Source organism: Nematostella vectensis, chromosome 2 (genome assembly GCF_932526225.1).
Source record: "Nematostella vectensis chromosome 2, jaNemVect1.1, whole genome shotgun sequence".
In the NCBI taxonomy this organism is placed as follows: Eukaryota; Metazoa; Cnidaria; class Anthozoa; order Actiniaria; family Edwardsiidae; genus Nematostella; species Nematostella vectensis.
Genome location: NC_064035.1, coordinates 11,392,212 through 11,417,952, shown reverse-complemented (window position 1 = coordinate 11,417,952; position 25,741 = coordinate 11,392,212). Strand labels below are relative to the sequence as shown.

General features: G+C 39.7%; 1 protein-coding gene and 1 long non-coding RNA gene across 2 annotated transcripts in view; one reads left to right on the top strand and one right to left on the bottom strand.

Moving 5' to 3' along the window:
* LOC116604334 overlaps positions 1 to 25,741 on the bottom strand; it is a 38,415-nt gene that overhangs the window by 5,859 nt on the left and 6,815 nt on the right. Inside the window, exons 10-25 of the mRNA XM_048721111.1 lie at positions 25,550 to 25,658; positions 24,888 to 25,124; positions 24,149 to 24,436; positions 23,281 to 23,379; positions 22,496 to 22,857; positions 21,550 to 21,832; positions 7,439 to 7,572; positions 6,868 to 6,938; positions 6,504 to 6,664; positions 5,683 to 5,967; positions 4,790 to 5,089; positions 2,335 to 2,628; positions 1,751 to 2,053; positions 1,066 to 1,359; positions 519 to 815; positions 52 to 342 (exon numbers count right to left, since the gene is read on the bottom strand). Coding sequence (XP_048577068.1) covers positions 52 to 342; positions 519 to 815; positions 1,066 to 1,359; positions 1,751 to 2,053; positions 2,335 to 2,628; positions 4,790 to 5,089; positions 5,683 to 5,967; positions 6,504 to 6,664; positions 6,868 to 6,938; positions 7,439 to 7,572; positions 21,550 to 21,832; positions 22,496 to 22,857; positions 23,281 to 23,379; positions 24,149 to 24,436; positions 24,888 to 25,124; positions 25,550 to 25,658 — 3,808 coding nt within the window. The remainder of the gene's footprint in view (positions 1 to 51; positions 343 to 518; positions 816 to 1,065; positions 1,360 to 1,750; positions 2,054 to 2,334; positions 2,629 to 4,789; positions 5,090 to 5,682; positions 5,968 to 6,503; positions 6,665 to 6,867; positions 6,939 to 7,438; positions 7,573 to 21,549; positions 21,833 to 22,495; positions 22,858 to 23,280; positions 23,380 to 24,148; positions 24,437 to 24,887; positions 25,125 to 25,549; positions 25,659 to 25,741) is intronic.
* LOC125561015 lies at positions 19,002 to 20,553 on the top strand. Its single transcript, XR_007307013.1, has 2 exons — positions 19,002 to 19,519; positions 20,402 to 20,553. It is a non-coding gene; the product is annotated as an uncharacterized LOC125561015 (long non-coding RNA).

Sequence of the window (25,741 nt, the reverse complement as noted above, 5' to 3'; positions counted from 1 at the left end):
GCGCGTATCATAGCGGCTGAAGTTATAAGATTGCTCCATGGCATAACTTACCAGCTTCTAAGGTACGGAACGAAGCAGCTTCTGATGAATTCCCTAAGTTGTCGTTATTGAACACTCCCACCAACACTTTATAAGGTGTGTATGGGAACAGGTCGTTCAAAGACAGGTCCCCGCTTCCAGCACAGGTGTAAACTGTGATGTTCACATTCCGAAGAGTGTCATAGAGCGTGAGTACATAACCACGCAGGGCGCCGTTAACATTGCCTTCCACCTCCCCAAGAGCGATGACGATGGCAGAGGTGTTGACGGACGAAATTGTAACGTTGACATCTGCTGCGGGCTCTGATGAGGTAATGAACACAATCAATCAGTCGATCGGTCATCTACACCCTTCTAGTCATCCTACCTATGTAGTTATGAGGAGGAGTGGAAGAGTGTGGACATAGATCATATGAAGAAAAAAAAAACAGGCCGGAGGACGGTAGGGTGGGGACACCAGTAACTAATCCAATACTCACTTCCTTCAGCAGTTTTGACAATCAGCGAACAGTTCTTCCCTTTGCCGGTGCTGGTGAATGCCGCGAGGGTAACCAAGTAGCTAGTATACTTGCGTAGACCGTCGAGTAGGTAAAACATTTGAGAGCCATTCACTTGGATAGTCCGGTGGCTATCCGAAGAGTTCGCGATGACGTAAGTTAACATGTGGCCAAGTATTACCCCTCCAGCTTCTTCTTGGGGAATACTTTGCCAAGTGATGTTCACTTTTGTTTCAGTTATGTATTCGGTGCCGACATTTGGCGGGCAAACCGGAGGAGCTTAAAAACAAACGTTAATAAGGAAGAGGTCGTCATCGAAGCGTGTTTGGTTTAGGTCGCTGATTCGCTTTATTTTAGTGTCTTTCATTTTTACCAATATGATACATTGTTTTTACATTAAAGTTTTAGTTCTACTAAGAATAACTCCGATTCAGGAAACAATGGACGCCTTTGATTTACAGGTAGTAGTTACACTTCCGTCCATCTATTTCCTACTAAATTACTATTTGGGTCATCAAGCATGACGTACCTGCTTCAGTGGTGTTCGCCATCAAAGTATTAGAGAATGGAGCCTCAATGATAGTCAACACCTTCATCCGAATACTGTACAAGGACTTAAAGCGAAGACCAAGCAGTGTTATCCTGGTCGCTGATGCAGAGGCGTGGGCGGAGCCATTACTAACATTAGCGCCGGTACCAGAGTACTCCACGATATAAGCGCGCACATAGCCTTGAAGAACATGAACGGGCAATGGCGTCCATCCGATTGTGATTCCATAAGGGCTTGCGGAGATCAGGGTGATGTTGGGGCTGAGAGTGGGCTCTAAAGGGAGACAGCATGGAAAAAGGAAACACGAGTGATCACGCTCACGACAAGAAGTTCAGATGCTGGCTCAGAGTGTTCAGACTTTCTCTATGTAATACACAATAAGGCATAGGGAGAAGTATTAAAGTATTATCATATAATAATTCAATCATGATACTTGTGTTTAAACTAAGGAAGGAAAAGTCATAGAAAACAGTTTGATTATGAAGCCGGTGATACTTGTTGGCTCTTGTAGCCTTTTATCCTTTAGTGGAACACTTGCATGAAATTTGTAAGATAGATTGGCCCTGAAAGTTTAAGGATCCGTTTGTCTGTCTGTTGTTTGTTCGTCCGTCCGTCTGGGCTAGATTGCAGACTTTACGCGGTTTACCCACGCGAAGCCACATACCGGCTTCTGCTGTGGTCACGTTAAGATTGGCAAGAGGTCCAGCTCCTTGAATTGTGAACCCGGCTACTTGGATCAGGTACATGGTAACAGGTCGCAAGTCCTGGACCACCACCGTCGACCCACATGCTGACGAGAGCATTACGGTGAACTCCTCAACATGTGAGTTATTCAACGACAGCAAAGCGATGTAATACCCAACAGGGGGGCCGCGTGCCTCTTTTCGCGTCAGAGAGTCCCAGCTTAGGCGGATGGCAGTGCTGTTGGTATCCACTACCGTCACGTTCCGCGGGGCAATGGAAGGAACTAAGGGCAGTCAGATAAGGAACGTTACAATTATGAATTTCTTTTCGCGCCAACACTATCGCTCTCTCTCTCTCTCTCTCTCTCTCTCGTTCGTTATTTATGCCATCACCACCATGACTTCTTGAACATTATCGCCACAACATTATTATTATCACAACATCCTTAAAACCATCATCTGCACATTTCAACAGCAACAACATCATCATCACTTTTAACACTATAGTCTTCAACACTTATATTGTCACCAATATCATAATAAATACCAGCATCACGAATCGTACCTCCATACTGAGTCCTCGCCAGTACAAGGGTCGCATTCCCAGGTCCACCAGACGTTCTTCCACTCACGGTCACTTTATACACAGTGTCGTAATCCAGCCCGTCGATCACAACACTAGTTCTGTTAGCATGAACCCTTTCACTAACAACGATGGTCGAGCTGATATTTTCCTTGCATGCGATGTCATAACCTGTGATTCTCCCATTACGAGAAGCCTCAGGGATCTCTCCCCACTCCACCCGAAGGGCGGTTCCGTTAACTACGTGCGCACTTGTCGGCGGTCCAGCGCTTGGGGCTACAAGGAGTTACAAAGAGAAGATAACAAATACTGGTGAATTGTGTCATTTCGGGTTATGTCAAAGGTTTCTGTCAAAGGAGCTGTACTATGAGTTTTCCGTTAATGGTGTAAAATGTTCCGTTAGTCTGAAACGTGTAACCTACCGACTGACTCTCGATTGATTAGACCCACAAAACTGTATTGCATCAGGCATTTCATTGTTCCGACGCGCGCACCAATTTCAAATCAGAAAGCAGAAAAAAGAAGCCAGCTAAGATAAGCATTACCGAGTCGGCAAGAGAGAGCAAAATATAGACATTTTTTTTCGGGGGGGGGGGGGGTGGTCTTTTTCCAGCCACTTTTGGAAGTGAAGCACCATCACGTGACTGGTTGGTAGTCGGCGACCTGTCTTGTTACCAAAGCTGGATGAAATTATTATAGAGAAACGAAAAAAGGAAACTTTACCTACGAGATAAAAGAATGAATAACATCGAGATGACACGAAAACACATGAATACTGATACAAAAACGAAACTTTGAACCAATCAGACAAAGCAGTGCTCACTTTGGTAGGTAACTGTTATTCTCGTCAACTTGCAGTGGCTTCAATGCGGGAAAAGTAGAGAGAAAGGCACTTTCGTTTGACTCTAGACTACGAACTACAATCGGCGAAAATAATATAAATTTGCAGCTTTCCCTAAAAAGCACTAAAAATACAAACGAAAACATCATTCTTATATATAGTTGAAATAAGATAGGGTAGTACGATACACCATGTATACAACAGGATTAGAAAATAACAGGTTTAATGGTAAAACATTTGCATTCCACTTCGCCTTTTATCATAATCATAGCAAATTTTTCGCTTTTCCTGCACTTTTAGTTTAGCACTTTAGTTTTATCTCAAACCAGAGGTGGCTTGTCAAAGAAAACAAGTTTAGCATTATCTAAGCTGTCCGTCAAGTCTTCATGTGCCTCCGAACTCGCAGGAAATCACCTGAATCCCATATTTTTGCCGTCGCGATTGCAGTCTCTGTGAAACATTTTATGGGACTTTTGTGAGACAATAAAGCTGTCATTACTACACCTCACTACAGATTGGTTAATCGCGCAAACTTGAATTACATGTCAAACTATGAATATGTGGATGATGTGATTTTACGAAAACGTGATCTCTCGGCTAATCGGCCACCATACAGCAATTCATAGATCCGACGCGCGCACGAATATCCAATCAGAAAGCAGCAAATAGAAGCCAGCGAAGTGCAACCCAAATGTCCCACAAAAGTCGCACAACATGTCGGATGAAGTCAGTGAGTACTGCCTGGAGTTATTTTAAATACAGACGTTTATAGGGGTTTTCCTGCGACTTGGAAAATAAAGCACAGTAACCTAACATGATAAAAACTTGTCTTGTTGTCCAAGCTTGGTGAAAATCTTGAGAGAATGAAGCATAGAAATAGATAACTACGAGTTTGATTGTTGAATGAAAACGGCACGAATCCAGCTTAAAATACGAAAAATTGGAAATGATAAGATAAAGCGGTGCTCTCTACGGTAGGTACTAAGTGTTTATGTGTTTTCAAACATATTTTTGTCAACTTGCAGTGATTTAAGTGCGGGGAAAATCAGAAGAGATCGAATTCGCTGTTTACGACCAACTTCTAACTACAAGTTTTATCGGCAAACGTCAAGATTAGGCCTAGGTATAATATCAAACACAAGTTTAATGGTTTTGCTTTTTGTTTTTCGTTTCTTCGTGGTACATTTTACGTGTTTTTCTACAATTGAGTCCCAACTCTACACTAAAAGCGGCCGGGCAAAGAAAACAGGGCTAGCACTTTCTACGCGGACCGGAGAGTCCTTATTTGCTTGTCCAGATTCGCAGAAAAATATCTCAAACCAATCTTTTTCGGTGTCGATTGCCGACTTTTTGTGGGACATTTGTGGGACCACATGGCTGTTATTGCACTATCTCTTTCCTGATTGGCTATTCGTGTGCGCGTGATTGACATGTCGGATCTATGAATTGGGATAACGCGGTAAAGTTGGTTCTTGTGCCTCTTAATTTTTGCTAACCCGCTCAGCTCGTGTTGCCTCAAATCCGACATAATGAAGCCATCTACCTGTAGCCTGCAAGAGGCTAATCAGGCAATCAGGTGATTCCAAGCGTACATACCTCCATCCAGTGTTGTCACATTCACAGGATCACTAGCCGGTCCTGGGAAAGTCGAAACAGCTTGTACTCCGATACTGTACGATGTAGATGCTTTCAGGTTGCCGATATCTATGGTGTTGGAAGAGGCACCGGCAATTATCTTTATATCTGTTAACAAAGATCCTGCTCTACCAGTCTCTGAGTACACCACCCAGTATGCAAGCACATTGAAAGCTACGGATTCGAGCCTGTTCCAGCTAACGCGTACAGCGCTAGGTGACAGTGCGTGAGCGGTGAGACCATCTGGTGCGACCTCAGGAGCTGTAGGGTAGAAGGCACAGTAACATAAATTATCAACACCATCTGCAGCTTATTCAACTTTACCACTATCACGGCAACATCGTACCACAACTTGAGCTTACAAAAACGAAAATACGGAGGCAAGTCCATTAACCGATAATCGAAATCACAGTCAAGTCACGAAACGTTGATCAATCAAACATTATATACCGCTTCAAAGCGGCCACCTTCTTCAAGCCGCATTTATGCCTGGTGCACACTAGTGACATAATGACATAGGCGCGTTCACCCTTATGTTCATATGTTCAAGTGTGAATGGTTCGACATTTTGACAGAAGCCCGTTATAACGACATAAGAGAAAAACATGTTTTTTTTCTTCTTTTATGTCATTATGTCCATGTGTCGTTATATCGGCCTTAAAAGAGTGCGCGCGCCTATGTTGTTATGTCATTATGTCACTTGTGTGCACCAGGCATTACCGATCTCCAGTCCCAATGTTATTTTTTATTTAATCGTTTCTTTAGAATTGGTTATCATTTTCTAGTTGGAGCTGTGTAAATTGTAGTAAGGAGATAGATATCTCCTTATCTGCATGGGGCTCCGCCACACTCACGTAGATCAGGGGTGGTAAAGCTCACAGTCTCACTCCAGTTGCCAACTCCCTCCATGGTGAAAGGGGCGACTCTTGCGGTGTAGTTAGTTAAAGGTCTAAGTCCGGTCACATTAGTCGACCACTCGGCAGATCTATGATCCAGCACGACTGCTGAACCATTGTAAAGCTCTATCTTGAATCCTTGGTATAAACCATTGTGAGCAGTATCGTGGAACGCGGTCCACGAGATGTTAGCAGAATTACCAGAAGCAGTAACTGAAAGGATGCTGACAGGCTTGTAGTAAACTGCAAACAACAAAAGCGAACAACAACAAAATTTCGGCTGCTGCGTATGCCGAGGATAATAGATATCAAGTATAAGGAATGGCGAAACTAAATACAAATAAAAATTGGTTAAATAGGAAGGCATTGGTTTTGGGAAAGAGGCCAGGCAAATGAACGAAGGGGACATAGGAAGGGGGTGAGGGAGAGGGTGGAACGCGTAAAGATAAATGGAGAGTGAGAAATGGTTTGAGGGAGTGCACAAGCAATGGAAGGGGAATATGGCGAGGTATATGGAGGTGAGGTGGAACAATGACAAAATAACGGGAAAAGCAGAAAAAAGATAATATAATGGCCGAATAAATGTGTAGTACAAATAAGTGCATTTATAGAAAAAATTGGCAATGGAATATGGATAGGTCAGGGAGAGGAAGGAGAGAAAATACATAAAGGACTCATCTAACATAGAGTACCTACCTAACAAAGGAGATCCACCTAACAGAGTAACTACCTAATAGAGAGTACCCCACCTAACATATGGGAATTATAGTTCAGCTTACCATTGTCGAATGCGATAGAAATCACGTTTAATATATCGTAGAGGGAGTTGAGTGTCTTGTTGGTCTCAATGTGATGTATAAAGCCCCTGGCTGCCTCGTACCCAGCAGGGCTGAATTCCAACATCAAGGCCACAAGCGTGTTTTCGTTACCGGGCGAAGACCTTTAGAAGAACAAGGACAGAATATGTTAATATCATACGTGCTTTTCAGTTTCCAGTATCATACAAGAACTCGATCATTTTGCTAACAAATAATCATTGGATATGGTTATATCGAGATATATCGTTATATCAGGGTTCCATTATACTGTAAATGGCACTATAGGGGTTTCAAGAAGTTAGCGCAATATTTCATTCATACTAACATCACGTTTGTGTCCAGCACTTTCGGTGGGTTGCCCTGTACCCCATTTTCTCCCCCATAGAGGGCGTTTATCTGTACACAGAAGACATATTGTTTGCATGATGTAAGTGGAATCGATAATTGGAGAGAAATTCATGATCATCTCACCACCCTTATTTAGAAATTTACGGGATAGCATTTGTAGATTTGTAATGGTCGCCTTTGTATTAAAATACGTTGGAGTTTCATTGTGATATTGGCTTTATTCATCAGACGAGACTTGATGACAATATTGAGTCAGCTTCTATCATGGCAAAGTAATCTTGGCATTTTTTGCGGTGTTTGCGTAAGTTTGGTTGTGGGGGGTTTGTGAAGATAGTGTATATGAAAGGTGAGCAGCATGAGCATAGAGGCAATTCTAGAATAAAGCTAGTTAGGAACATTCAAACCACCACAGAAAATCCGTTGAGGCAACAACCCGGCAGGGGGATGGGTGGGATTTTTTGTTGTCTAGAAGGAAATGGCAAACCAAACTATGAATGAAACGATGGGACAGAAACCCCTGTTTCATAGCAACAAATAACATCTCTCACCTTGTCTTGGGTAACCCCAAATTCCGCCAGTTGTTGTTCGCTTATTTTCGGTAAACCGTCATTTTCTGGCAGACCCCACTGTCCATAGGTATATGCTATTTCAATTTTAATTTTAAGCCGACTGACGTTTCTACCTGTTGCATAAGGACAAGTGTAAGACATTTCCTTTGATTATAGAATGATAAAAACACGAACTGACATCTTGGTTATAGACTGATCAAAACACAAAATGATATCTTGGTTAAAGACTGATGATTACACAAAATGACATCTAGATTATAGAATCATAATTACACAAATTTGTATTTTGATTATAAATAAATTATTACAAAAAATGGCATCTTCAGGGATGTCGTTTTACCTGGCAAACAGTGCCGATTGACTAACAATCAACGGGATAAAACAATACATTTGAATTATTACAATTGTAAAAGCCCTAGGTACAGAGTCTAATTGCATCCGATGGCTGTAGACTGGTTGCAGTGGTTTCTAAAATTTCTCCCAAATCAGATTTATCACCCGGAGTTGGTGGACGTGTAGTTGATCCAAGATCCAAGAAAAAGTCAAGCCCAACCAATACTGACTAATACTTATGCCCTGAGAACCCGGATCAGTTCACCGTCCTGGGCCATCGTGAAGGATTTTAAAAATCGTGAACGATTTCGAAATCGTGAAGGATTTTAAAAATCGTGAACGATTTCGAAATCGTGAAGGATTTTAAAAATCGTGAACGATTTCGAAATCGTGAAGCATATAGTCCACCTCAGAGGTAGTCCATCTTCATCCCCTTCTAGTGGGGACGACCTTGTACCTGGTAGGACCTGTTATAGCCTATATTTTTCCCCTAATGCTGGTTTCCATTCAAAAATGTTGAATAAGAAAACAAAATCATAACCATTTCTAATTTGCATAGTTCTTGAATACAAGGAAGTCAAAGAGAAGAGCGAGTTGAATGGTTAGCAAGGGCACATTTATTGATTTCTTTCTTTAGTTAATTCCTTTTATCCTAGAATTTCTCTGTATTATAGGAATCCACTACAGTGCAGATACAATGGAGATTTTAATGATGATAAAACAATTTTTTTTATCTTCTAGCCCTTAGCAACCCTGGAAAGGGAAAATCAACGGATCCCTCTAAAGGTAAATATGAATATATCTTATTATCTACAAAACCCAAGTAAATTCTAAATTATACATAAAGATTAAGCCATATGTAAGTTTTCTTTTTAATTGTTTGATTGTAGTCCATGACAGAGATCCATCACCCTCCTCCAGCGATGAATATAATCAACGTGAGTTTGCATTATTTAATCGGACAACCACATTTTAAACATGAAAATAAAAAAAATGAATTTTTTCCCTATTTTTTCTTACTTTGACACTTTCTTATATATATATTCTAACAACTTTTGGTCATAGTATTGATTTCTATTGGCTTTTTCACTTTCTACATTTCAATCGACGGCACGAGTTATGATAAATAAAAAAGTTTTTTTCTATGTTCTAGCCCTCAGCACTCCCATAAAGAAAACAGCGTCCTCAAAAGGTGAATATGATTCACAACAATTTATGATGACAACACAATTTGAGTCTTAATCATCTATTGAATACTAGTAGTTCCTATTATATAAAAAAAAATGAATATGTCTTATTATCTACAAAACCCAACAAAATTTCAAATTATACATAGAGATTTAGCCATATGCAAGTTTTCTTTTTAATTATTATTTTTGTTTGATTTGTAGTCCATTAGACAGGGTTCCCATGACAGAGGTCCATGGAATCACCATTATTAATTTGCATCATAAATGTATTACAAATCATGAAATAGTATTTTCATTGCACATCTTTCTCTTTTGTCATCTCACTTTTCCTATAATATGTCTGTATCATAAGAAATTATTTAAGTGCAGATATTCAGTGCAGATACTGGTGGGGTGGTGGTCCTCTTATTGTTATAAAATAAGCGTTATACTGTGGAGATCCTAATTATTATAAAATAACTGTTTCCTATGTTCTTCTTAGCAAGTGGATATGGAGAATGCCCCCATTGACAATTAGTTGTATTTTTTTTTCAGGAGAATTCTTAAAGGAAATAAATTTGCACTCAAGTTTTGGAGTTGTTGGTAAGAATTCAAATCAAACGCATGCTAATAAAACCAGGGAAAAATCAATACATGGTTTGCTTTATGTTTTATTTTGTGCAACTCTCTGAAAAGAGAGTAGTTTTTGCATAGTTTAATTAATCAGCTAATATGAGAGAAACAGAGGAACAGAGGAAAGTAAGGAAAAAGAGCTGCCATATTATTATACAATCATTTTACTATAGAGATCCATTATACTGTATTAATTTTAAATTTAATTGCAATAGTTTAATTGCTTTATGAAGGCCACTTGTGTGTTTGAAATAGTATACCATTTATGTTATAGCTTCAATACAAATTTCTCATTATACATATTGTTGGAATTGTAATAGGCAATGGTTCTTTTTATTTAGTTGGAACAGTAAGGGAGGATGAGTATGAGTTTGGTTTTCTGAACCAAAGCATCACAAAGGGCCAGATGTGGTATCACACACAGGCACTTGGGGACCTGTGTGTGGTACTCGAAAATTACCATCAGGTACAGTAAAATAAATCTGTGTGTGAGAACCTAGATTTTCTCCTTTTGGGCAAAAGAGGTTCTTATATTTTGGGGTACTTTAAATTAAGGCATACCGAGTTGCAACACTAGGATCCATAAACTACAGAAGTATGTATAGATACAAAGCCACCTTGCTATTATAGAGATATCCTACTGTATGCATCTGCAATCTCATCGTTATGGAAGAGCAAAATGTTTAACATATTTATATTTTAAAGCCTCATAATTTCTTTCCTTTTCTCGTGGAGTGACTTACCCTGTTTCCGGAGCATGGAACTTCTCTATTTAGAGACGTTCAAGGCTCTGGAACCAGGGTAGGAGCTACCATCATATAAAGAACCTTTAGAATTTTACAATAAAGTCTATTATTTCTGCCCATATGTTCTTAAACAAAGACCCGCACTTTGAAAGAGCTTAGCTCCGCCCCTTTTCAGCTGAATAAAATTCAGACTTCAAGATGACAACACACTGTGTGGATATTTTTTTGTTGTGTTATCATTAATAATTTGAAGCTCATTTTACAAATGGACTCATTCTTCAAGTTTTGATTGGTCCGGTATCCTGACCACACGAGATCCAATAAAAAACCTCTTGACTTGCTAAAACAAAATTCGCGGGTAAGCTCACGGAACGAAATGGCCGTACGGTCGGTTTTCGCCTGAGTCGTCACATTTAGGGTAATAACTTGCCATATTACTGTTTATGTTAGTTTCATCATCATTTTCTTGCACATATTCTTGTATATAAAACATCTACAGTATTATAGTTTTCCCAAAATTGTGTAACAATGGAATGATGCTTTGTTTAGGCATGTATACAAGCCAAGTACTCTGGCAGATCATTGCTTATCTGCTCAGGGGTTGAACCAGATGAGCCAGCCAACTACATGCTGGCAAGTTTCTTCAGGTAAACACTATAGTCATGGATAAAATGTCAGCAATCAATAAAATTGAGTTAAACCCCAACAATGTTGTTTAGCATTACTACAAATCTTTACTCGGTTTGCTTCTCAGCCTCTTGACCCATGTTGTTCAAAATGTTTTTATTCAAATGTAATACTGTTGGCTATGTTTTATTAGGGATGTCGAAGACTTGGAGGTCAAACCTCTGCTATGTGTGTGTTTCGAAGGCACAGATGATGAGAGGGCAGGTATAGTATTTTTAATGATGCAACTGTATCTTAATGAATATTATTGGGGGGGCTGTTAAAATGTTAAAGGACAAAGCATTTTCTTAACAGTAAAAAAGCTTAAAGTTATTAAGTGAGGTTTGTCAATCTGTGCCACGAGGCTTCCTTCCTATTGAAATCTAAGCTATGTTTTCAACATGTTTTGGTGCTGGATTGAGTATGGATTATTCTGAGTTTTATGTACTCAAAGTTTGGCAATCGAGTCTCCATGCCTTTCCAAACTTGATTTAGTTTTAACATATAAATTTCCCCATACTGTAACATTTCTTTATTAACCACTGACAGATAGCAGCCCTTACTGTCTGTGCCTAAAGAAGGATGCAGTAAATCTGCATCGCATGTAACAGTAAAAGTCCTACTTAACTGGAAAATGTCTTATACTGTATTATCAAGAATTAGTGTAAATAAAATGCAGCTCTGGAAAGCTCTAGCACCTTTTGCTTTTGCCTCCTCTTTTAAACATTCACAAGAGCCACTATGTTCCAAAACACACTAAGGGTTTAGTCATTCCCTCTTGTAACATTTTTTTAGTATCCAGAAATCATGGCCATGGGAGGGAACCAATACTGTTGGTGTTGCGTGCTATTGGTTCCAACCTAGGAGTTGTTGCCCGTGCAGAAGGTTGGTACTTAAAAGATTATCATTCAGAGTTGCATTATTGCTGTGCACTATTGGCAGCAAAATTGCTCCCACCCAAGCCTCAAATAATGGCCCCCTTAGTAAGGGGAGATGTAGGGACGATGTTGTTTACTCTGTTTACTGTCCCAAGTTGTTTTGACATCAATTTGATGTTACTCAAAAATTTAAAGACATATTTGCACTGTAAAATGTACTGTATAACTGAATGGCTTTTGAAAACAAGGTGCACATCACATCCAATAATTCAAATATTTAATTTTCTTCTATTTTATTGATGGCCCATTAACATCACAATTTATTCTTTAATAGATGTCAATCTCAGCACTTTTGATGGAAGGGTCATCCTCAAAGCCCTAAGCATAAAGGAAAAAAAGGAAAAAAAGAAAAAGAGAAGGAATAAAGACAACAAGAAAACTGTTGATCACAAGGTGGGTATGAGATGGAATTTTATTTTCAATGTGTTTGTAAGCCTATGCTGAAGCTCAACCTCACACACTATGCTGATGATATAATCTTTTTGCAGATGTTGTGCCATTAGCCTATAAATAACAACGAAAAATTAAGGTCGTAAAAAAATTCAGGCAAAAAACTTCACACAATATTGTTAATTGTTCCATTTCCATTTTTGTTACACTTTACTGTAATTTTGGTCCAGCTAAAGAACGGAAATAACTTGTTTCTTCGGACTCTTTTTTATAGAGGTTCAAGGTTCCAACTGAATCATCATTTCTAACTTAACTTATTTTATTAATAATTGTTTTTGGGCTTATTTTTTGCCTCTCTAGACTGGCTATGATCCTGACATGGATTCTAAATCAGATACGGGCGAAGAGCATGAGGTAAAGTGAATATATGACCAAAAAAATTGAATGAAAAAGATTTTTAAGAATAAGGACGTATTTACTTTTGTCTCATGATCTACATTTTTACAAATAATTTTTTTTTCTATATATGCTTGTACTTTGTTTCTAGATGTTGGTTATTATTATTGTTTTGCCTATTTAATCAATTATGAGGCTTTAAATAATTGTCTACCAACCTCAGTTATTTTTTAACAAATGGTGAATTGGATCTGGGGGAATACCAGTTTATACTTTTCTAAGTACTAACAGTTTGTTTGTATTGAATAGGTTCACTTCAAAAGTGAATTGTTGCAGACTTTCATAGGGGGCAATGACACCACAATAGGTAAGTCGATAGACAGACCACATATGAAACATGGAAGCAGTTTATTCATTGCACTCATTTTTCAAGAATTTGTTTAAGCCTTAAGGATTATTCTTGCAGTTTACAAGTGCCTGCACTATTCATAGTGGAAAACAATTATCTGTACTAAAATATTGGTCTGAGCCCAGGCTATCTTTATAAGTTGAAAACAATTACATCAATTGTATCTGTACATGATATTCAGTTTACTATACAGTACAGCAGATTTGCAAACACACAAACTTGATCGATTACAAGCTTTTGGACAATAGTAATTGTATGGGAAAAACAATATGATTGGATAAACATAAGCTAAAGAAACATTTTCTCTTTTAGAAGAAAACAACAAGCAACTTATAAAAAGAAAAGCTAGGGGCAAAGCAAGCAGAAAAGCAAAGAAGTTCAACAAGGGGAAAGACATTAAGTAGTTGACACCAAAATTGGCAGTAGATCAGTAATTATAAATGAGTAGTTTAGTTAGATACTCAAGACCTCATCATCATTTTAGTTGCACTTGTACCAAAGCTATTGAGTTTTTTTTCACAATAGAAAATATAGGACAAAAATGAAAATACATGAACATCAAATTATTTCAAAGCTATCTGAACAGGACAGTCCTGCTGGCTGTCTCAGATGCTGGGTTCTTTATATAGGATTAGCCTATATCTGGACAGGGCTTTGGTTTTAGTCCAAATTTCCTATTGATGCCGGTTAATTTTTGCCATAGTCCTGCTGGCTGTCTCAGACGCTGGACTCCTTATATAGGATTAGCCTATATCTGGACAGGGCTTTGGTTTTAGTTCAAATTTTCTATAGATGCCGGTTAATTTTTGCCATAGTCCTGATGGCTGTCTCAGACGCTGGACTCCTTATATAGGATTAGCCTATATCTGGACAGGGCTTTGGTTTTAGTCCAAATTTCCTATTTATGCCGGTTAATTTTTGCCATAGTCCTGCTGGCTGTCTCAGACGCTGGACTCCTTATATAGGATTAGCCTATATCTGGACAGGGCTTTGGTTTTAGTTCAAATTTTCTATTTTTTTAATTTTTGCCATAGTCCTGCTGGCTGTCTCAGACGCTGGACTCCTTATATAGGATTAGCCTATATCTGGACAGGGCTTTGGTTTTAGTCCAAATTTCCTATTGATGCCGGTTAATTTTTGCCATAGTCCTGCTGGCTGTCTCAGACGCTGGACTCCTTATATAGGATTAGCCTATATCTGGACAGGGCTTTGGTTTTAGTTCAAATTTTCTATTGATGCCGGTTAATTTTTGCCATAGTCCTGCTGGCTGTCTCAGACGCTGGACTCCTTATATAGGATTAGCCTATATCTGGACAGGGCTTTGGTTTTAGTCCAAATTTCCTATTGGGGCCGGTTAATTTTTGCCATAGTCCTGCTGGCTGTCTCAGACGCTGGACTCCTTATATAGGATTAGCCTATATCTGGACAGGGCTTTGGTTTTAGTTCAAATTTTCTATTTTTTTAATTTTTGCCATAGTCCTGCTGGCTGTCTCAGACGCTGGACTCCTTATATAGGATTAGCCTATATCTGGACAGGGCTTTGGTTTTAGTCCAAATTTCCTATTGATGCCGGTTAATTTTTGCCATAGTCCTGCTGGCTGTCTCAGACGCTGGACTCCTTATATAGGATTAGCCTATATCTGGACAGGGCTTTGGTTTTAGTTCAAATTTTCTATAGATGCCGGTTAATTTTTGCCATAGTCCTGCTGGCTGTCTCAGACGCTGGACTCCTTATATAGGATTAGCCTATATCTGGACAGGGCTTTGGTTTTAGTCCAAATTTCCTATTTATGCCGGTTAATTTTTGCCATAGTCCTGCTGGCTGTCTCAGACGCTGGACTCCTTATATAGGATTAGCCTATATCTGGACAGGGCTTTGGTTTTAGTTCAAATTTTCTATTTTTTTAATTTTTGCCATAGTCCTGCTGGCTGTCTCAGACGCTGGACTCCTTATATAGGATTAGCCTATGCCTATATCTGGACAGGGCTTTGGTTTTAGTCCAAATTTCCTATTGATGCCGGTTAATTTTTGCCATAGTCCTGCTGGCTGTCTCAGACGCTGGACTCCTTATATAGGATTAGCCTATATCTGGACAGGGCTTTGGTTTTAGTTCAAATTTTCTATTGATGCCGGTTAATTTTTGCCATAGTCCTGCTGGCTGTCTCAGACGCTGGACTCCTTATATAGGATTAGCCTATATCTGGACAGGGCTTTGGTTTTAGTCCAAATTTCCTATTGGGGCCGGTTAATTTTTGCCATAGTCCTGCTGGCTGTCTCAGACGCTGGACTCCTTATATAGGATTAGCCTATATCTGGACAGGGCTTTGGTTTTAGTCTAAATTTTCTATTTTTTTAATTTTTGCCATAGTCCTGCTGGCTGTCTCAGACGCTGGACTCCTTATATAGGATTAGCCTATATCTGGACAGGGCTTTGGTTTTAGTTCAAATTTTCTATTTTTTTAATTTTTGCCATAGTCCTGCTGGCTGTCTCAGACGCTGGACTCCTTATATAGGATTAGCCTATATCTGGACAGGGCTTTGGTTTTAGTCCAAATTTCCTATTTATGCCGGTTAATTTTTGCCATAGTCCTGCTGGCTGTCTCAGACGCTGGACTCCTTATATAGGATTAGCCTATATCTGGACAGGGCTTTGGTTTTAGTCTAAATTTTCTATTTTTTTAATTTTTGCCATAGTCCTGCTGGCTGTCTCAGACGCTGGACTCCTTATATAGGATTAGCCTATATCTGGACAGGGCTTTGGTTTTAGTTCAAATTTTCTATTTTTTTAATTTTTGCCATAGTCCTGCTGGCTGTCTCAGACGCTGGACTCCTTATATAGGATTAGCCTATATCTGGACAGGGCTTTGGTTTTAGTCCAAATTTCCTATTTATGCCGGTTAATTTTTGCCATAGTCCTGCTGGCTGTCTCAGACGCTGGACTCCTTATATAGGATTAGCCTATATCTGGACAGGGCTTTGGTTTTAGTCTAAATTTTCTATTTTTTTAATTTTTGCCATAGTCCTGCTGGCTGTCTCAGACGCTGGACTCCTTATATAGGATTAGCCTATATCTGGACAGGGCTTTGGTTTTAGTCCAAATTTCCTATTTATGCCGGTTAATTTTTGCCATAGTCCTGCTGGCTGTCTCAGACACTGGACTCCTTATATAGGATTAGCCTATATCTGGACAGGGCTTTGGTTTTAGTCTAAATTTTCTATTTTTTTAATTTTTGCCATAGTCCTGCTGGCTGTCTCAGACGCTGGACTCCTTATATAGGATTAGCCTATATCTGGACAGGGCTTTGGTTTTAGTTCAAATTTTCTATTTTTTAAATTTTTGCCATAGTCCTGCTGGCTGTCTCAGACGCTGGACTCCTTATATAGGATTAGCCTATATCTGGACAGGGCTTTGGTTTTAGTCCAAATTTCCTATTTATGCCGGTTAATTTTTGCCATAGTCCTGCTGGCTGTCTCAGACGCTGGACTCCTTATATAGGATTAGCCTATATCTGGACAGGGCTTTGGTTTTAGTCCAAATTTCCTATTGATGCCGGTTAATTTTTGCCATAGTCCTGCTGGCTGTCTCAGACGCTGGACTCCTTATATAGGATTAGCCTATATCTGGACAGGGCTTTGGTTTTAGTTCAAATTTTCTATTGATGCCGGTTAATTTTTGCCATAGTCCTGCTGGCTGTCTCAGACGCTGGACTCCTTATATAGGATTAGCCTATATCTGGACAGGGCTTTGGTTTTAGTCCAAATTTCCTATTGGGGCCGGTTAATTTTTGCCATAGTCCTGCTGGCTGTCTCAGACGCTGGACTCCTTATATAGGATTAGCCTATATCTGGATAGGGCTTTGGTTTTAGTCCAAATTTCCTATTTATGCCGGTTAATTTTTGCCATAGTCCTGCTGGCTGTCTCAGACGCTGGACTCCTTATATAGGATTAGCCTATATCTGGACAGGGCTTTGGTTTTAGTTCAAATTTTCTATTTTTTTAATTTTTGCCATAGTCCTGCTGGCTGTCTCAGACGCTGGACTCCTTATATAGGATTAGCCTATATCTGGACAGGGCTTTGGTTTTAGTCCAAATTTCCTATTTATGCCGGTTAATTTTTGCCATAGTCCTGCTGGCTGTCTCAGACGCTGGACTCCTTATATAGGATTAGCCTATATCTGGACAGGGCTTTGGTTTTAGTCTAAATTTTCTATTTATGCCGGTTAATTTTTGCCATAGTCCTGCTGGCTGTCTCAGACGCTGGACTCCTTATATAGGATTAGCCTATATCTGGACAGGGCTTTGGTTTTAGTCCAAATTTCCTATTGATGCCGGTTAATTTTTGCCATAGTCCTGCTGGCTGTCTCAGACGCTGGACTCCTTATATAGGATTAGCCTATATCTGGACAGGGCTTTGGTTTTAGTTCAAATTTTCTATAGATGCAAGTTAATTTCTACCATAGTCCTGCTGGCTGTCTCAGACACTGGACTCCTTATATAGGATTAGCCTATATCTGGACAGACAGTTCAAATTTCCTGTTGACACTGCATTGCACTATTTATTCATTCATTATTTGCTTACCTAGCATTCTCACGTGAGACTCAGTTGCCATTGACACATGTGGTCTGTACAGGACCCGAAATGATCCCAGGACCCGAAACGATCCCAGGACCCGAAATGATCCCCAAAAGTACCCCAACTGATCCTCGGACCCGAAACGATACCGAGGAGTCCCCGAAATCAACCCCAAGGAATTGCGGTAATGGACAAAGGGAAAGCAGAAGAAATACTTGAAGCATAATTAAGGGTTAACAGCGACTCGATTTCTAAACAATGTGACTTAAAAATATTAAATTTCAACACAATACTTCTATTTATTACATTGCCCGGCGTTAAACCCATAAACAGAGTCTGAAACAAATACACAACTTTTAATTGCTACCGAAAGAAATACAGCATGTATAAACATAGCACAGCTTTGCTCAGATCATTAAAACTTTTGACCTTCCATCACACTCTAAACATTTTGCGGTTCCGACACATGACTCTGGCACTATAAATCTCATTTCCGGTAAACATCACCCATAAAAATTAATATTCATTCGACAACCTAAACATGTATTTCACCACGAAATCCTTGTTCACACGAGCAAATATTTACCGACACATTTTAGGAAGCCGGTTTGGACGAGAAGATGGAATAACAAAAGCACACTGAGTAATACACTCGAACAACCCTTCTACTACCGACGCAAAATGAGGATGTGGCTTTTGTTGAAAGCAATATTATGTGAGTTTTGAACTTCCTCATGTAGTCGTGCGTACACCCCGGCATGATCTCATGATATGATAGGGCTTTCATTCACCGAAAACAAACATGCCAAAAAATAACTTTAAAACATTTCGCTTCCTATCAAAAGCAGAATGTCCTATCTTTAAAGACTTTCTTTTATGGCTTGTTATGTATAAAATGATTTATCCACGCCGGGTTCTTCAAATTACTATCACAAAGAATTGTTAGTTGACCCCAATTTCTGACTCAACCACTGTATTCCCCAGCAGTCGTATATTAAAATCTTAATACTATAGTTTTAGTTCATGTAAATTCCCTTTTAATAACACAAACAAAGCTAAATGTTACATATGTTTTTAAAACTGAAAGCCAATCCTTACACATTCCTTTAGTTGTCCATTACTGTAATTCCTCGGGGTTCATTTCGGGGACTCTTGGGGATCGTTTCGGGTCCCGGGATCAGTTGGGGAACTTTTGGGGATTGTTTCGGGTCCTGGGATCGTTTCGGGTCCTGGGATCATTTCGGGTCCTGTACAGGTCCACACATGTTAAGTTTTCCCACTTTGCTTGCAATGACTTCGAACAAGAAATCTTGGGCGCCATTATCACAAAGACAAAAAAAGTGAGAACATGTGTTCACGATATGTAATAAGCTTATCTGGGAACTCTACTAAAAGATTCATGGCAAAGGCTATCGAGCTCCAGGGAGACTGCTTGATAGTCCAGCTGCGAAACAACGTTTGTTTGTTTGTTTGTTTGTATGCAAAAAAGGAATTGAATTGTGATTTCAGTTTGCTTTCCTGGTACGAAAAATCATCCAAATGCATGAATGAATGAAACTTGAATTGCTTACCTATCATTTTCACTTCGGACTCAGCTGATAGGTTCCGATCAGATGCAAACTCTTGTGAAAAGTTGTATTAGTTTGAGCCTGCTGACATGACGGAAAAACCTGGAACACGGGCAATTCCAGATAAAGAGAGAAGACACGATTACTTACAATGGCTATAGGGACAGTGCTGAATAACGTATGCGCGTGCTCTGCCGAAAACAAGCACAATCGTAGTGTTAAAACATTCGAGAAAAGGTACGAAAGGTTGTCGCTGATTTGACTAACTGTACAGCATTAAAACCATACTGTTCAAAAGATGACAGATTTTTTTGATAATGAGGAAGTCATAAAGAAAATTATAGCCTTAGGTTTGGTATAGTTTTCTTAGTATTCGCCAAAATGTGACAGTTAGCAGGTAAAAAGCTGCCATTTCAAAACAAAAAGGATGGTTTAACCGCGCGGTACTGGAACTAGTCTTGCGTTTTTCAGCACTGGCGGCTATAGGTTCCTTGTTCTACGAACTGATTTTCAAAACACAAATGACGTGAGGCCGAAGTGCACATAAGCAGATTTTGGCTTTTTAAGATAATTTTTCCCTGTGCATCAGTTCAGGGACGAAAAGCTCAAATTTCAATGACACTACAAAAAGTCGCATCAATTAAAAAAAAAGTCGCACTTGATATTTTGTTTGCTATAAGTTACTAAGTACTCAGAGAAATTCTCCGCCTTATTCGATGTGAAATGGGCTTATTTGAAGCGTCACGTCATGTTTTTCCGTCATGTCGAGCCTGCTGCATATACGGCTGTGCAGCCAATGGCCAAGGCCTGTGGTCAGTTCGGGCACGTAACATAGGGGTGTAGATGTCCGCTAAGCAACTAAGAAGCACCTATCATTCAGTGTTGCTTTTAGGACTGGTAGATTTAGGCGGTGTCATTCCAGTTGAACAAGTGTGGTTTTTTTTTGACACGTTAGTACAGCCCCCTGTGACTTAGTGTGATCAGTGTTCAAGGTTATAGATGATATTTGAGAAAACGTGTTAATGCTTTATGGAAATATATTCACAGAAACTCTAAATGTAAATATTGGCACTGTTCAGTCCGGTCACTATCCACCATTTCGAAATTTGTCTTTTTCAGATCTCAGAGCCGAAGAGAGGACCTCGTCGACTCACTCGATTGCCTCGGAAGGCAGACCTCAATCACGAGACAATACGTCATAATAAGGATCTGATTTTTAAAGATTATTTTATTATGTATACTTATTTGATAATAAAACAGTGTTAGTGTGACAGCCTTTTTCTTTGGGCCTTCTATTTTATGGGGTGCGTGTAGCTTATTGGATACTGTACGCTAATGTGATTTACGGTGTTTTTAGATTAGTTCTTCTTCTCGCGATGTTATGGAAATAAAAATGGAGCTCGCACGTAATTGTTTCGGATCCCGACCTTATGTTCACAGTCTCAGTAAAATACTACGAAAAGCAACATCTCTCCTTTTTTCAATAAATTGTGAAGTACTTTTGTGTAGAAGTATTGATAAACAAACCCGCGCACAACATTATTAATAATCTATTGTACTGATTACGTTTTTACAAAATTTAAGACTGAGGCATCTGTTAAAGAACTTATAGCGTTCTGTTCTTACACATATTTATGGTCCCTCTTTTTACTCAAACTCCTATTTATTTTTCATTTCGTGTGTGGGAGGGCGAAAAGAGATCGCCGATGTCTAAACGGGATTAATAGCAGGCACGTTCCCAGGATTGGCAGAGAGGGGTTGCGTAGTCATAGGCATCGTATAGAAAAGCGTATTATTTGAAGTTTCACGCGATCATAAATTCAACATTTTCTTCTTTTTTCCCCTTTTTCAATCGTGAAGGATTTACAAAATCGTGGAGGACTTTCAAAATCGTGAACGATTTCAAAAATCGTGAAGGATTTTCAAAATCGTGAAGGATTTTCAAAATCGTGAAGGATTTTTAAAATCGTGAACGATTTTGAAATCGTGAAGGATTTCAAAAATCGTGAAGGATTTTCAAAATCGTGAAGGATTTTCAAAATCGTGAAGGATTTTTAAAATCGTGAACGATTTTGAAATCGTGAAGGATTTCCAAAATCGTGAAGGATTTTGAAAATCTTGAACGATTTCGAAATCGTGAAGGATTTTTGGAATCGTTCACGATGGCCCAGGACGGTGAACTGATCCGAGAACCCTAATCGCCGAGCGAGGTGTTCTTATGCGTCTCCAAGGCACAAGCATGATACTTTTAAAATGAATGTATTTACCGCTATAGAAGGCATATAAGTGTGCGGTGTCTTCAGGTGAGAGAACGCTTTCATAGACCAGGAAATCATCAAAATCCGCCTGTGCAGACCCCCCAAGGGTGACGTTCGCTGCTTCATCCTGTAGTGTGTACACCCCCTCAAATTCTTCAATGTTTCCAAATTGAACTCTACCATTTACGTATACAATGTTTCCAGTAGACGGATCTATTGTAATGACGAGGTGAGTCCACACGCCAACTCCGAATTCAATAGACTGCCTGTAAAGCGTTTTCGAGTTTGTCACCTGATTTAAAAGCAAAAATAAGGCAAGTAAATAATTGTTTCGAATTAACAGGTTAGGCTTAGTTCAAACTTCGTATTATCCATGAGCGTATTCAATGCAAATGCATGTAAATAAATCGAGTCGATTGTTTCATCTCCATTTGCATGCATTTGCATTGAATACGGCTCATGGATAATACAACGCTTAAAATTAGGCTTAATGATCACATATTGGGGGGGGGGGGGGGGGGGGGGAGGGGGATACACAAACGATTCCTTTATGGAGATGCTCGTTTTGGTTATTCAGAACTTAATTCCGTTCCCTCTAAGGGGTAAATAAACACACTTGGGACTGTTCTATATATAAAGGAAAAAAACTACCAAATCTGCTTTGACACAGTATACGTATTCCGCAGATAAGGAAAAGAATCGAAGAGATATTATCAAGTGATTATTTCGTGATTAAAGTCTTCACCAGTCTTGAAGATACCAGTCCCTTGATGTTAGACTCTAAAGGATATGCGAGCTTCCCGGTACATAGACCTAAGGTTTACCAGTCCCCCACCTCCCGAGAGATGACCTAAAGCGCATAACGTACAAAGAGCCGATTAAGATCAAAATAAAATACATTGGACCCTTGTCAATCGAAATGCAATAGCAGTTGTGATTAAAGACAAGCGCATACGACCTGCAAAACCATCTCTTCAGGATTCTTTAAATAGATCTTGATTCCTTGGGAGCCTTCAGAGCATGTTCCGGCGCAGAGGAGCACAGGCCTGATGGCGGACTGGGTCCTATTGTACCTCAGCCAAAAGGCTATTGTCATGCCTTTCTTGCAGCTTTCAGGGTTTCCTAAGCACTCTGATGTATTGAGTGTAAGGAAGCTACCTCCAGGAGTAGATAAGCCACCTCCGCGCACCGCCTTCTTGACTTGCTTCACGCCGCTAGCCGATCCCCATGCAAAGCGTTTGAAGTTCACTATGTCTGTTGGTTGATCAAGTGGGTAGACGTCGACCGCAGTTCCGGTGAAGTAGTCAATACCTTGTCCTGATAAACAAAAAGAGCTCAACGACCATTATTAAGGGTTTGTTCACACTATGACAAGCATGCAATGAATAGAAAATACTCTTAAAACATATACTTGATAACAAAAATACTATAACTTTGGGGGTGGGGTGGGGTGGGGTAATTTTCTTTCTTTTCCTTATCATACATGTTAGTTGTGTCACTTGTATTGTTATGTATGTATGTTTCTATGAAAATAAAATAAAAAGAATTTAAAAAAAAGAATATTTGTGTGTGTGAGCCGGCGCGACATTAGTAGAAGCCGAAGTAAATAAACAATGGGCAACCTTTGCGAAGGTCCTCATGAGTCTGTTTTCACACGAAAGGTTTTAACATAAGTAGAGGCAGAAACAACCAATTGCATTTTTCTACCATCCATAAGAAAACCTGATTTTCTTGTCTTACCTTGCGAACACTTCTGAAAGAACCTGGAATTTTCGCACTCACACCGTCCCTTTAACGAGTTGCATTCCATTCCAGAGGGACAGTCTGCACAGAACGCCTCTGAAAATATCAACAAAGATTCCATGGGCTTGGCACAGAGATGGATAAGTTTCCTGTCCTATATATATGATTGATTTGAGAAAACGGAAAAAAAGGATAAAAGGGTAATATACAAGTAGATGTAAAACTGATGTAAAACTGTTTACCTTGTAGTGTTTACCAATACCTTCTACTTTGACGAAGTTAAAAAAGACGAGAACTTGACATAGTCCAAGACCAGTGTTCAGTGCTCAATAGTGCAGTGTTGAGCTCGAGATCACGACTAATTAGGTATTTAGTTTCACATTACTTGAGTTAATAAGTATCTCTATTATCTTTGTCATATAGGCCCGTACCGAGGATTTTCTTGGGGGGTGCGAAGTCCTAAAAAGTGGACCTAATTTTCCCGGTGGGGAGAGGGGAGGGAATAAGTTCTCTGATAAAAATTTGAAAAGCCCCGAAAAAACAAAAAGAGGGATTTTTTATGCCTTCGCAGTATCTCCACGGGACGTTAATTGTCGGATTTGGCTACATACCAGAGTGATCTAGCTTATGCTTTATAGTTTTGTCTACAAAAAGCACGTCTATTGAAAACCGAAAGTGGACCCTCGGCCGTTGTGTGTGTGTGTGTGTGTGGGGGGGGGGGGGGGGGGGGGGGGGGGGGTGCGTTCCCTCCCCCCCCCCCCCCCCCCCCAGGGTCCGGGCCTGTCATAGTCTAAGACAAGTGTGGGTAATCAATAGTAATTTTTTTGTTCGAGATCACGAGTACTTGAGTATTATTTAGTATTACCTGAGTTAATAAGTATCTCTACGTCGTCAGGTCTAAACATCTGTTCCGATTGACCATATTGGATATCTTCACCCTTGTAAATCTGCCCAAAGTGCAAAGCTAAACGATTCGTCTCAAAGTTAACCATTAGATCACTTCCAAATCTTGGGAAGTTGTTTACATCCTCGCAAATAATAGCTTTGGTCTTGTCGTAGATGGGGAGGACTTTCTGGGTTGTTCCCAAATGACTGTTTAGACTGAATAGGAACGCCTTGTCGCTTGTCATGGATGAGTTACAACGTCCGTAACCTGAAGGAATAGACCACGTAAATGGCTGCACATCCATCACACAGCAATAGGGTTCATTACCTCAAAGAAGGCTAGACACGTCGCCTATAAATGCTCCCGTACAATACCGACTTCACTCAAAAGATCCATTTTCATCGGCCAATTTTAGCAAGTGACTGAGATACTTTGAATAAAATTTCGTTAACAAGGTATTAAACTTCAATTGTTAGTGGTTATTTTGAAGTTTTCTTGTAAATAACCGATGTATTTTCAATGTTAAACAATAATAAAGGAGTGGTTGATCGACATTCATTCATTTCCATTGCCATCAAATTTATCACACTTTAATCATCCAACAGCATTATCTTTACGTTATACACCATCAGTCATAATTATCACTATCAGGTAATCCAGCTACTCGCAGCAATCTAAAACAACAGGTCTCCTCTTTTTATTAAACCAGGCCACCTACCTTTCATGGACTTGTCATAAAACCCTCCAACAACATAATCCTGGTTATAACGGACAAGCAGAAGGATGGGCCCTTTGTCTGCACACTTAGTGTAGATGGATTCAACACTTGGCCAACCCTCCCTTGACAGGCTAAAGCAGGGTTCCCAGAATTCACTAGTGCCGGTAGCCTTTGCTATCAAGGACTGCAACTCGATTTTTCTCGTTGGGTGGTGGTCAAGAATATTGGAACGAATACCTGGGGATGGTGGTTAAGAATGTGAGAAAAGTACATGTATATGAGCCTAGCATTCGGTTGTTACCTACGCGCGCTGTGATTGGCTAATTGTCGGTCATTACATTTCCCGTATTGTCTCAGAGGGTATTATGTTACTGCGTTTTGCCCTACGGAAAAAAAAAATTAAAATCTTTTAATATGTTTATTTTCCAAGTCTCGGTCGATACACGCCAATGCCCCGGTTTGATAATTCCCGGTATGACCTCCTGGTTAGTAAGAAGTTATTAAGTATGTGACTTAGTGTGGGCTTTGACTGCGAAACATACCATTTGGTATCTAATAGACACAGATTCAGAGATAGCCTGCGCAGTGGGCTGTGTTCTGTGGGCTTTGTTCTGAATATAGAAACGCCTGCAATACGTAGCATGCCAATGTAGTTAATGTACCTTTTATTCCGCTGTAAGTCGATAGAGGGCATTTGCTGTCTTTACTCAAGATTATTCGATCTATCGCCATGTCGCTTTTTACTCCACCAGGTATGCCCTCAAATACAAGCTGAAGAAAAAAATGGGATTTTTTTTCAGTTATTTACTTAATACCACCAAAGTCCACAATGGTAAATGACATTCATACAATCA